We start from the raw sequence: 13,403 nt of genomic DNA on the forward strand, positions 1-13,403 counted from the left end.
GACTCACAAGTTGAATGGTAACATATTTAGCCAGAATTGCTTTTACTCTTGCCTCATCCCCTGTATTTAGAGATCCAGGGATCTTACTTTTTTTTTTTTAACCACTCTCATATTACACAGATCTGATGTTTTAACATATGTGGTGTATGTGTGTGTGAGAGAGAAAGAGAGAGAGAGAGAGAGAGAGATTTTTTCAGAGCCCAGATTTCTCTGGGGAGCAGTGGCTATGTCGCACAGGCTTCTCATAGCCAAAGCTGTCATCCCTGCTTTAGCTCCTATCTTCCCAGCTCAATTGTTTATTCTCTCCCTCCCCCCGCCTCCTTCCCTCTTCTCACCCCTCCCTCTTCTTTTTTTTCAGCTGCCTCCATAGAGAATGAAATGAATCTTTCATTTGCTCCCCTCAGTAGTGGCCTTCTAGGGCTTTACTCCTACTTATTCAAAACTCCTGGGACTGGCTCTGCAGGGATGTGCTTCTCAGAGACCTCTTGGATGAAGGGCATAAGCCAGGGAAGCTTTACGAGGGGGGCAGTGTACACAAGGAACCTCAGCCCTTGGCTATTTTAAACAGGATGTGGATAGCAGAGATTCAGTGGTAAAAGTGAAAATTTGACTTTGCAAATGTAGTATTAACTTCAGTTATTGAGAAAATTTGCCCTTGATGGTTAATTACATTTATAAAATAACCTGTGTATATCATTTATATATCAGATTAATTTTGTGTTTTTTTATTTGAATATGGTATGGAGTATTTTATGATATTCATGTAAAGTGGTCCTCTGCTCGTTACATTAAAAAAAAAAAAAACGCCAATTTTTCTTTCTTTGTGATACCTGAAAATTTGGGGGAAAAGACCATTGATCTTAGAGTTTTGTTGTCTTAGGAGAGCAAGTTCTCAAACTTACTCTTAAAAATTATTGAAGACCCCAAAGAACTTTTGTTTATATTGGTTATATTGGTCAATATATGCTGTATTAGAAATTAAAACTGAGAAATAAAAAAATATTAATTCATTTAAAAATAATAAAATAATTATGTTAGCATAAATAACCTTTTAAATGAAAAATAACTATATTTTCCAAAACAAAAAAATTAGAAGGGTATCATTGTTTTACACATTCGAAAATTTGAAAATGTCTGAATAGAGGCAGCTGGATTCTCAGATCTGGTTCTGCATTTAGCCTGTTGTGACTTACTGTTTTGTTGTTGACTTATTGTATTGTTAAAGTACATGAAGAATGTAGTTGGAGAAGGGAGGAGTGTTTTAATATCCTTTTCAGATAACTGTGGGTATTCTTTGTTTTATTTATTTTTTATTTTTGGCTGCTTTTGGGTCTTCGTTGCTGCATGCGGGCTTTCTCTAGTTGCAGTGAGCGGGGGCTACTCTTCGTTGCGGTGCATGGGCTTCTCGTTGCGGTGGCTTCTCTTGTTGCGGAGCATGGGCTCTAGGGATGCGGGCTCAGTAGTTGTGGCTCACGGGCTCTAGAGCGCAGGCTCAGTAGTTGTGGCGCATGGGCTTAGTTGCTCTGCAGCATGTGGGATCTTCCCAGACCAGGGCTCGAACCCGTGTCCCCTGCATTGGCAGGCAGATTCTCAACCACTGCGCCACCACGGAAGCCCCACTGTGGGTATTCTTTGGTACTATACCGAAACGCCGAAAAATGGTAGTTTCTTCAAGGTTAATTGTTACAGAGACTTTGAAACCATATCAAGGAACTTTTTGTATTCTGTTACATTAAAATCCATTGGTCTATCTAGCACTTTGAATGGCTCTTTAACCCATGCATGATTTTGACTTTCTGGCTCCCTTGAAAGGGTCTTGAGGACCCTCAGGACCTGAGGGAACCACCCTTTAAAAACTGCTGTCATAGAATCTGGAAGGGGTCTTAAAGATGAACTCAGGCCCATCTTTCTTCTAGGCTGGAGTAAGAGGGGTAATGGAAGTTGTGGGAGGACTGATATGCCCAAGATAATGCAGCTAGTTTCCCATTGAGCTGTGACTATAATTTAGGTTTCTTGACTGATTCTTTAAACTTGGCTTCAGTACCTCTGCTGTGCTTGGTGCTGGCCTCACTGCATTGCGTTTTGGGAGTTGTCTCCTGTGGCCCTGCTCCTTGGAGTCTTGAATGTTTGTTCACCTTTCCTTCCTTATTTTGTCTTAATTTTCTAATTGCCAAAAGTCTCTTTAGGTTTCTGAATAAAATATTTTGATCTCTTGTCAGTTTAGCTCTGTGGCTGCTTATGTGTATTAAATGTGTTTTTAAGTAACTGAAAGATAGTCAAAAGGCATTTAGGCTACGTGGAAGTTTGAAGTACACATCAGGTCTTTATCTTGCACAAGAAAGGTGTTTTGAAATAACTTTAGAGCTCCACAGTCGATCTCTCACAGCAGATTGGAAGAATCTTGTAGATACCCAGGCAGTACTAATATATATGAACTGAACTCTTTTTCCCCTTTGAATTATGTAAATTCTTTGACTAATGGGTTTCTTTGAAGGGGTGTTGCTTAAAGTTTTGGGCTGAATGTTTTCATGCTCTGAAAACTTTCCTCCCCTTGTAAATTAGCATAAGTGCATGGTTTTGTTTATATTCTTAATGGAAAAAAGGTGTGAGTGGCACTTGCTGTTGAATTGCTTTGAGATCATTTGAGGAAATTTAGTATTACTCAAGGTCACCAAAATTAATGAGGACATGGCAGTTTGGAATGGATTGTTTTTATCAAAGGCAGGATCAGGATGCTGCTGAGGAACACAAAGACATCTCTGAAATTTCACAGGCTGCCCTGCAATGGTGAAGCAGTGTGTGATTGCATTTTTCAGTGTGGACTCTCCAGGCTTGGGCTGCTTTGTGAACAAAGGCTTTGTGTGTGTGTGTGTGTGTGTGTGTGTGTGTGTGTGTGTGTGTGTTTAATTTTTTAGTATTAGTTGTTTTATTTGTTTTTTTATACTGCAGGTTCTTCTTATTAGTCATCAGTTTTATGCATATCAATGTATACATGTCAATCCCAGTCGCCCAATTCAGCACACCACCATCCCCACCCCACCGCAGTTTTCCCCCCTTGGTGTCCTTACGTTTGTTCTCTACATCTGTGTCTCAATTTCTGCCCTGCAAACTGGTTCATCTGTACCATTTTTCTAGGTTCCACATACATGTGTTAATATACAATATTTGTTTTTCTCTTTCTGACTTACTTCACTCTGTATGACAGTCTCTAGATCCATCCATGTCTCAACAAATGACTCAATTTCGTTCCTTTTTTGGCTGAGTAATATTCCATTGTATATATGTACCACATCTTCTTTATCCTTTCGTCTGTCGATGGGCATTTAGGTTGCTTCCATGACCTGGCTATTGTAAATAGTGCTGCAATGAACATTGGGGTGCATGTGTCTTTCTGAATTATGGTTTTCTCTGGGTATATGCCCAGTAGTCGGATTGCTGGATCATATGGTAATTCTGTTTTTAGTTTTTTAAGGAACCTCCATACTGTTCTCCATAATGGCTGTATCAATTTACATTCGGACCAACAGTGCAAGAGGGTTCCCTTTTCTCCACACCCTCTCCAGCATTTGTCGTTTGTAGATTTTCTGATGATGCCTTTTTTTTTTTTTTTTTTTTTTTGCGGTACGCGGGCCTCTCACTGCTGTGGCCTCTTCCGTTGAGGAGCACAGGCTCTGGACGTGCAAGCTCAGCAGCCATGGTTCATGGGCCCAGCCGCTCTGTGGCACATGGGATCTTCCCAGACCGGGGCACGAACCCATGTACCCTGCATCGGCAGGCGGACTCTCAACCACTGCGCCACCAGGGAAGCCCCCTCATTGTAGTTTTGATTTGCATTTCTCTAATAATTAGTGATGTTGAGCAGCTTTTCATGTGCTTTTTGACCATCTGTATGTCTTCTTTGGAGAAATGTCTATTTAGATCTTCTGCCCATTTTTTGGATTGGGTTGTTTGTTTCTTTAATATTGAGCTGCATGAGCTGTTTATATATTTTGGAGATTAATCCTTTGTCCCTTGATTCGTTTGCAAATATTTTCTCCCATTCTGAGGGTTGTCTTTTCGTCTTGTTTATGGTTTCCTTTGCTGTGCAAAAGCTTTGAAGTTTCATTAGGTCCCATTTGTTTATTTTTGTTTTTATTTCCATTACTCTAGGAGGTGGATCAAAAAAGATCTTGCTGTGATTTATGTCAAAGAGTGTTCTTCCTATGTTTTCCTCTAAGAGTTTTATAGTGTCCGGTCTCACATTTCGGTCTCGAATCCATTTTGAGTTTATTTTTGTGTATGGTGTTAGGGAGTGTTCTAATTTCATTCTTTTACATGTAGCTCTCCAGTTTTCCCAGCACCACTTATTGAAGAGACTGTCTTTTCTCCATTGTATATGCTTGCCTCCTTTGTCATAGATTAGTTGACCATAGGTGCATGGGTTTATCTCTGGGCTTTCTATCTTGTTCCATTGATCTATGTTTCTGTTTTTGTGCCAGTACCATATTGTCTTGATTACTGTAGCTTTGTAGTATAGTCTGAAGTCAGGGAGTCTGATGTAAGGTTAGATTGTTTATTTGAGAGTTTTCTTGTTTCTTGAAGTAGACTTGTATAGCTATAAACTTCCCTCTTAGAACTGCTTTTGCTGCATCCCGTAGGTTTTGGATCGTCGTGTTTTCATTGTAATTTGTCTCTAGGTATTTTTTGATTTCCTCTTTGATTTCTTCAGTGATCTCTTGGTTATTTAGTAACGTACTGTTTAGCCTCCATGTGTTTGTGTTTTTTATGTTTTTTTCCCTGTAATTCATTTCTAATCTCATAGCGTTGTGGTCAGAAAGGTTGCTTGATATGATTTCAATTTTCTTAAATTTACTGAGGCTTGATTTGTGACCCAAGATGTGATCTATCCTGGAGAATGTTCTGTGCGCACTTGAGAAGAAAGTGTAATCTGCTGTTTTTGGATGGACTGTCCTATAAATATCAATTAAATCTATCTGGTCTCTTGTGCCATTTAAAGCTTGTATTTCCTTATTTATTGTCATTTTGGATGATCTGTCCATTGGTGTAAGTGAGGTGTTAAAGTCCCACACTATTGTGTTACTGTTGATTTTCTCTTTTATAGCTGTTAGCAGTTGCGTTATGTATTGAGGTGCTCCTATGTTGGGTGCCTATATATTTATAATTGTTATATCTTCTTCTTGGATTGATCCCTTGATCATTATGTAGTGTCCTTCCTTGTCTCTTGTAACATTGTTTATTTTAAAGTCTATTTTATCTGATATGAGTATAGCTACTCCAGCTTTCTTTTGATTTCCATTTGCATGGAATATCTTTTTCCATCCCCTCACTTTCAGTCTGTATGTGTCCCTAGTTCTGAAGTGGGTCTCTTGTAGACAGCATATATATGTGTCTTGTTTTTGTATCCATTCAGCAAGCCTGTGTCTTTTGGTTGGAGCATTTAATCCATTCACGTTTAAGGTAATTATCGATATGTATGTTCCTATGACCATTTTCTTAATTGTTTTGGGTTTGTTTTTGTAGGTCCTTTTCTTCTCTTGTGTTTCCCACTTAGAGAAGTTCCTTTAGCATTTGTTGTAGAGCAACTGGTTTGGTGATGCTGAATTCTCTTAGCTTTTGCTTGTCTGTAAAGCTTTTGATTTCTCCATCAAATCTGAATGAGATCCTTGCCGGGTAAAGTAATCTTGTTTGTAGGTTCTTCCCTTTCATCACTTTAAGTATATCATGCCACTCCCTTCTGGCTTGTAGAGTTTCTGCTGAGAAGTCAGCTGTTAACCTTATGGGAGTTCCCTTGTATGTTATTTGTCATTTTTCCCTTGCTGCTTTCAATAATTTTTCTTTGTCTTTAATTTTTGCCTATTTGATTACTATGTGTCTCGGCATGTTTCTCCTTGGGTTTATCCTGTATGGGACTCGCTGCACTTCCTGGACTTGGGTGGCTATTTCCTTTCCCATGTAAGGGAAGTTTTCGACTCTAATCTCTTCAAATATTTTCTCTGGTTCTTTGTCTCTCTCTTCTCCTTCTGGGACCCCTATAATGTGAATGTTGTTGCGTTTAATGTTGTCCCAGAGGTCTCTGAGGCTGTCTTCATTTCTTTTCATTCTTTTTTCTTTAGTCTGTTCTGCAGCAGTGAATTCCACCATTCTGTCTTCCAGGTCACTTATCCGTTCTTCTGCCTCAGTTATCCTGCTATTGATTCCTTCTAGTGTAGTTTTCATTTCAGATATTGTATTGTTCTTCTCTGTTTGTTCTTTAATTCTTCTGGGCCTTTGTTAAACATTTCTTGCATCTTCTCGATCTTTGCCTCCATTCTTTTTCCAAGGTTCTGGATCATCTTCAGTATCATTGTTCTGAATTATTTTTCTGGACGGTTGCCTATCTCCACTTCATTTAGTTGTTTTTCTGAGGTTTTATCTTGTTCCTTCATCTAGTATATAGCCCTTTGCCTTTTCATCTTGTCTATCTTTCTGTGAATGTGGTTTTTGTTCCACAGGCTGCAGGATTGTAGTTCTTCTTGCTTCTGCTGTCTCCCCTCTGGTGTGTGTGTGTGTGTCTTTGTGTGTTTATTTCCTCCTGTGTGTCTCCCTGCCAGGGGTTAGTCTAAGGGCCGTGCCCACATGATTAATTCTGCTGATTCTTGGTCAGGCAACACTTTACAGACAGGTGTGGTCTTTTAATTTAGCAGGGCAGAAGACCCTTTTCCTTCACTCTCAAGATTGCTTTGAGAGGCTTGACTGGGATTGGCTGTGTGTTTCCTCGTAATTATAGCCTCCTTTTAGCAATCCCAATATATTAAACTGTAGAAATTAACATATTACTTAGGGGTTGAATATTTACCTTTCAGAGTGGTTCTGTTTGGAGTTCCTTTAAATAGCTAGTTCTCCCATTTCATTAAAATAGAATTTGAGTCCCAGAATTTGCTTTGTAGGAATATAGGTCCTTATTAAGGTGCAACACACCCATGATCACTCTCCTAGTATCTCTGTGTCTTAGAGGCAGAGCTTCTCTTCACTGGAGGTTGAAGCAGTGTTTCACATGGGATGAGGAGCAAATGGGGAGATGCATTTTCTTCCTTATCAACTTTTTTCTCACGTCTGTCTATCAGTTATGCTAAGAGCTAATTTTTTGAATCAGGGCTGCCTTCCCTGTGTTCTGAAAGGCTGTGCCCACATGGAAGTGTCTGTGTGGGTGGGTGGAACCCCTTAGAGACAAAGTTTAATTGACTGTGCTGCTGCCCCCCAAGATCAGCTTTTCCTCTGCCATTTTCCCTTTGTTGCTTTTCTGAAGGTGATCAGTAACAGCAAAACCTGCCCCTTAAGTAGTTTGTATGGTTCTAAAGAGCTGAGAAAAGAATTCATTGTGTCCTCTATGTAAAGAAATTTAGTGGCTCATGGACGGGAAGGAAAGAGAAAAACCAAATTTGATGGGACTTAAGAAATCCATTACTTTCCAGTTTCTTCTCTGTTATGGGCATCTGATGGCCTGGGTACTATTTTAAAGTTTCCTCTGTTTTTAAAATGTTTTGAGAAGGGGGCTGGATCAATGTCTTTCATAGTGTAATATATGTGGTTGTTGAATGTTTAATTGATGTTTGCTTCTGTCTGTCAGGAGCTTGGGACTGAGGTTGTTTTGAAGATGTTTGTTAACTGGGGGTTTACAGGCTTTTCATTGTTATTGCTGACCTTTCAGTGATTGTTATTCTTCCATCACCACACAATTTCTTCTCTAAAATGACAGGAATTCAGATTACCTAAAGGTACTTGCTCATTAAAAATTGTTCTCTAAAAGCCACTCCATAATCAGCCAGGCTCACTGTAAGCAAAACACTTTAAGCAGTCGAGAATGAAACAGGGGGTTTATGCTGATTATGAACATTGACTTCCAAACACAGAGTAGTTGCTGATGAATTTTCATTATACTAATATTTAGAAATAAATTTCACTTCTAAACCTGCTGATATTTAATTGGTTTATTACTTCCTTTCTAAAGCCTAATGAACTAAAGATACAGGTTTCCTTCAGAGACTTGGAATCTGCTTTGTCAGTGAATGGTAGCTCAGCATTAGTTATATTTTTATATATATATATATATATATTTTTTTTTTACTACTTATTTTATTTTATTTTATTTTTGGCTGCATTGGGTCTTCGTTGCTGCATGCGGGCTTTTTCTCTGGTTGTGGCAAGCGGGGGCTACTCTTCGTTGCGGTGCACGGGCTTCTCATTGCAGTGGCTTCTCTTGTTGCGGAGCACAGGCTCTAGGCGTGCGGGCTTCAGTAGTGTGGCACATGGGCTCAGTAGTTGTGGCTCACAGGCTCTAGAGCACAGGCTCAGTAGTTTTGGTGCATGGGCTGAGTTGCTCCACGGCATGTGGGATCTTCCCGGACCAGGGCTCGAACCCGTGTCCCCTGCATTGGCAGGCGGTCTTAACCACTGCGACACCAGGGAAATCCAGCATTATTTATATTAATATTTATTTGTGGATCACTTTTCTTCCCTGTACCTTAATGCCGTTTGTAAATGTTTTTGGAAGTGTGTTGTTAATGCAAAAATTTGAATTTTATTTCAGCGGCCATGGCTCACAGGCCCAGACACTCTGCGGCATGTGGGATCTTCCCAGACTGGGGTGGTACAAACCCGTGTCCCCTGCATCGGCAGGCGGACTCTCAACCACTGCGCCACCAGGGAAGCCCTAACTGAGCAGTCTTAAACTTAAATTCCAGTTTTCCAAAATTCTAAAGGATCCAGTTTGCTTTGTTTTGTTTCTGTTTCTGTTCGGAAGAACATAGAAATTCTGTTTCAAATTGTGTCTGGACCTTAATAAGAGATTCCAGTTCTGGAATAGTATTTGTGTTGAATAATTAGAGACTTGTGTTTCCTTCTTTTTTTTAATTTTGGGAGATGAGAGGAATTTTAGGATGACCTGATTCTGGATGTGGTTGTCTACAACAGTTTGTCTTATAAAGGATTATTTATCTTGTGCCCTTCTCCCCCACATTTTATTATTAAAATAAAACAAGTATACCAAAAAATTGAAAGAATTGTTGAATCTTCATGTTAATATTTTGCAATATTTGCTTTGTCACAAAACAGTCCGTCTAACTTTCTTTGTCTTGTTTTTTCTATCCACTCAAGAAGAAATGATCTTGCTAATATAGTAAAGTGGAGAGAGAAACAGACAGACATGCATAGTGCCTGACACATAGTAAATGTAATAGAGCTGGTTGGCAAGAGAGAGAGCGAATATGAATGAATGAATAGGACATGCTTCTAGGTTTAGGATACAAAGAAGCAATTCCCAGCTAAATCCCTGCCATTAGGGCCTTACTGTTGGGTCAGGAGGTGAGAAACCAAAGAAGGCAAACACTTTGCCAGGTAGCTCATATGAAGCCTTTGGTGAAGGTCAGCATGGTTAGCATGGCTACTGGAGTTCAGAAGAGGGAATATGATCCCAGAAGACTGGGGCAGTTGACAAAGGCTTCTTGGAAGAAATGGAGGTGGAACTGGGCCAAGAGGTAGGGCAGAGCCTGAGAACAGAGATGTGGGCACAGGGGTATTCTTGAGCCACGGGGAGCCTGAGGCTACCTATGTATTTGGGAGGAGTGACAGTGTGATAAATAGCCAGTTGCCTGTAAGCGCTTTATTCAGGTGATTGGAGAGTGGACCATCTTCCTTGTAGTGCTCCAAGGCAGGGCCCACTTCTTATTCCCTGAGCACTCCCAGTTACTCCTGCTCCAGGGCTCCGCCTTTGCTGCTCACTCTGCCTGGACTCAGTCCCTCCAGATGTCTGTGTGGCTCCCTCTTCCTTTTGGCCTCTGCTCAGTGAGAACTTCCCTGTTCCCCCTCTATAAAATAACAGCTCCTTCTGGCACACACTAGCCAACTAACACCCTCTAACATACTTTTTTCTTCTTTCTACTGTGTCCCCAAAGCCTAGTACAGTGCCTGTGATTATATATACATGTATATGTATATATAGAGATATAAAGAGTTGGTGCTCAGGGAACAGTTGATGCATGAAGGAACGAACAAATGGGAATTCTGAGGTGTATAGGGCGTTTGGGCAAGAAAATATCTTAAAGGGACCAAAGAAGCAGCTAAGAGAAGCTTGAGCTGGGCAGAGAGTCACCAAAATATGTCTTACGGCCAGTGCCCTTGTGGGGAAGGTTGAGATTTGGGTATGGTTAGCTGACCTGCTTAGAAAAGCTCCCAGGGAATTCATCCTTGACATTTTCTCTTTGAAAAATTCATGCTCCTAAGTGAAGCCTTTGGTGATTCTGATGCCTCTTGTGCTCCTCCTAGGATCCCTGCAGTGGACCATGAGACGGTAATGTCCACTGAGGACCTCTGGGAGCCATGTCAGACGAATCCGCCTCAGGGAGCGATCCAGACCTGGACCCAGACGTGGAGCTGGAGGATGCGGAAGAGGAGGAGGAGGAGGAGGAGGAGGTGGCAGTGGAGGAGCATGGCAGGGGTGACGAGGAAGACCTGCTGGATGGTGAGTGACTCTAGTGAGTGACAGAGGTTGCCTTATCTTTATTCTAATAGAATTTTTGCTGAGACAACTTGGTGTTGGCAGTTGGATTTCTTAGGTCATCATCCATCATGAGAAGGCAAAGACTGGAACATAGCAACAATGAACTCATATGCTCTTCCCCAGGAAATAATTTGTTGTTCCTCTATATAAGCCTCACTTTAGTGCTGGAAGGACCTTTAGTATTCACCTTGTCTTTGATGATGTGCAGACTTAGGTCTAAAGATTTGAGACTGGAGCATGCTTGTTCAAGTCATGGAGGGAGTCAGTGGCAGAGTTCCTGTGGTGAGACAAAGAGGTGGTCTGGTGGTCACGGACCCATCAGGTGGCCACAGATGGGTGTGAGGATAACCGTGAGTGGTCTGTGAGTTTCCTAAGTTACATTCACAGTCTTGCTTCTGTGAAGATGAGGAAGTTATCTGAGGAGAGATTATTAGAGGGGTTCACAACTCCGGAAAGCTTATTGCATCTCCTGCAGGGCTGCTCTGCCTCCTAGCTACTTCAAGTGTCTATAAATTGCTCCTACTGGGAGAGAACTGCCCCTCTGTAGCTGGTGGACCCCTTCTGGGCTCCTATTTGGTTTGCTTGGCTCACCCTTCCTTTGTCCCCAACTTGCTGAAGTGGCATTGGACTTTTCCTTTTCATCATTAGTCTAATGTTAGGTCATCTGGCCAGCCACACAGCTTCTCAATTAATTCTAACCTTTCATGGCATAGGATTTGGTTGTTTGTAAGCTTCCTGTTGACCTAGGAATAAAGTTTTTGTCTTTTTATAACACACCAGTATTCAGTTTTATACCTGAACATTGCACTAGATCGTCGTTGCTTGGATCTTCAGGAGCCTAGGAAGATGCATTCCTGCCATTCTCCAGATTCCAGGAGAATGAGCATCTGTCCTCTTCGTTTGCTGATGTTACTGTCTTCAGTTCTCATTCATCCTAACAGCTGCCATATGGTTCAGGGATCAATTTTCTGTCATTTAAACTGTCTAGAGGTCTTTGCCCCATTTCCAGTTTACCTCTGGCAGGAAATTACCATTTCACTCCCCCACCCCCCACAACAGCATCTTCTGCTATCCACTGCCAGCTTGTTCAGCTGGAGTCTCCCCACAGCTAGTTCTGCAGTTCCCGTCTATATAGTAGAATGAGTAGAAATAACAGAAGATAGTGATGTGAGGGTATATCATCAGACTGTCTTGCTTGCCTCTCATGGTTCTTTTTTTTAAAAATAAATTTATTTATTTTATTTATTTTTGTCTGCGTTGGGTCTTTGTTGCTGCGTACGGGCTTTCTCTAGTTGTGGCGAGCGGGGGCTACTCTGCGTTGCGGTGCACGGGCTTCTCATTGTGGTGGCTTTCTTGTTGCGGAGCACGGACTCTAGGCGTGCGGGCTTCAGTAGTTGTGGCACGCAGGCTCTAGAGCACAGGCTTAGTAGTTGTGGTGCACCGACTTAGTTGCTCCCTGGCATGTGGGATCTTCCCGGACCAGGGATTGAGCCTGTGTTCCCTGTATTCGCGGGTGGATTCTTAACCACTACGCCACCAGGGAAGTCTGCTACCCTTATTCTTATGGAGTTTGCAAGGAAAAGCCAGATGTCCCACTTCTTTTCCTCTGGTATTTTTTTACTTCATTACCTGTGCTGATTTCTCTGCTGTTTTCCCGGTTCTCCAGTAGGGGACTGTCCCTAGGAAATCACTGTTCTGCTTTCTGCCCTTGATTAGTTTATGTCTTCTAGAATTTTTATATAAATGGAGCCATATAGTATATTCATTCTCTTTCTGGGAGTCTGACTTCTTTCACTCGGCATAATTATTTTAAGATTCATCCATGTGTGGGACTTCCCTGGTGGCACAGTGGTTAAGAATCCGCCTGCCAACGCAGGGGACACAGGTTCGAGCCCTGGTCCAGGAAGATCCCACATGCCATGGAGCAACTAAGCCCGTGCACCACAACTACTGAGCCTGCGCTCTAGAGCCCGTACACCACAACTACTGAAGCCCGCGTGCCTAGAGTCCGTGCTCTGCAACAAGAGAAGCCACCACAATGAGAAGCACGTGCACTGCAATGAAGAGTAGCCCCTGCTCGCCACAACTAGAGAAAGCCTGCAAGCAGCAATGAAGACCCAATGAAGCCCAAAATAAATAAATCTATAAAAAAAAAAGATTCATCCACATGTATATATCAATTGTTCATTTGTCTTCATTGCTGAGTAGTATTCTATTGTATAGGTATACCCCAATTTGTTTATCCATTCCCTGGGTTTCTTTCTTTTGGGGGGGGAGTTCCTTTTTTTCTTTTGTTTTGTTAATACAAATAAAGCCACTATGAACATTCATGTATAAGCCTTTGTATTGACATGTGCTTTTATTTTGCTTGGATAACAGATTCTGTCATCTCTATTGGCTATCCAAGTCATGGGGGACAATGGAATCAGAACTAAGAATAGAACCTGTTTATGTTTTGCTAGAGACCTCCCTTTAGATGAACCATTAACATCCAGCAAATCAGATTATTCATCTATCCGTGAATCCAAGTGACTATTCTCCAGCCCATAGACCACCGTTTATTTACAAGACTATCAGAGTAGACTTGGTCACATTCATTATCTGAAATCAAGGTCTTGTTAGAAAGGTACCTAACAGAGTCTGTTAGGAGTCAAATTTGCATAAAAAGCTATGTAGCCCAGTATTAGTGCCTAAAAGAATGGCAGGTCTCAAAAGAGCATGGGGCACCAGGAGAACAATACAGTATGTGAGAGTGGCAAGGGAAAGGAATGCATTCAGTAATTCAGTAATATTTATTGAGCTTCTACTCTTTGACTAGGCATGGTCATGGGCATTGGGAATACAGCAGGGGATAAAAATGCCTCTCCTC

General features: G+C 41.4%; 1 protein-coding gene across 2 annotated transcripts in view; it reads left to right on the forward strand.

Moving 5' to 3' along the window:
- Window positions 1-13,403, forward strand: part of RAD54L2 (RAD54 like 2) — an 87,556-nt gene that overhangs the window by 27,797 nt on the left and 46,356 nt on the right. For both annotated transcript variants that reach the window (XM_079933319.1, XM_079933318.1), the window contains one exon: window positions 10,300-10,495. In XM_079933319.1, coding sequence (XP_079789445.1) covers window positions 10,354-10,495 — 142 coding nt within the window. In that variant the 5' untranslated portion in view covers window positions 10,300-10,353. The remainder of the gene's footprint in view (window positions 1-10,299; window positions 10,496-13,403) is intronic.

Source organism: Stenella coeruleoalba (assembly GCF_951394435.1).
Source record: "Stenella coeruleoalba genome assembly, chromosome: 10".
NCBI lineage: Eukaryota > Metazoa > Chordata > Mammalia > Artiodactyla > Delphinidae > Stenella > Stenella coeruleoalba.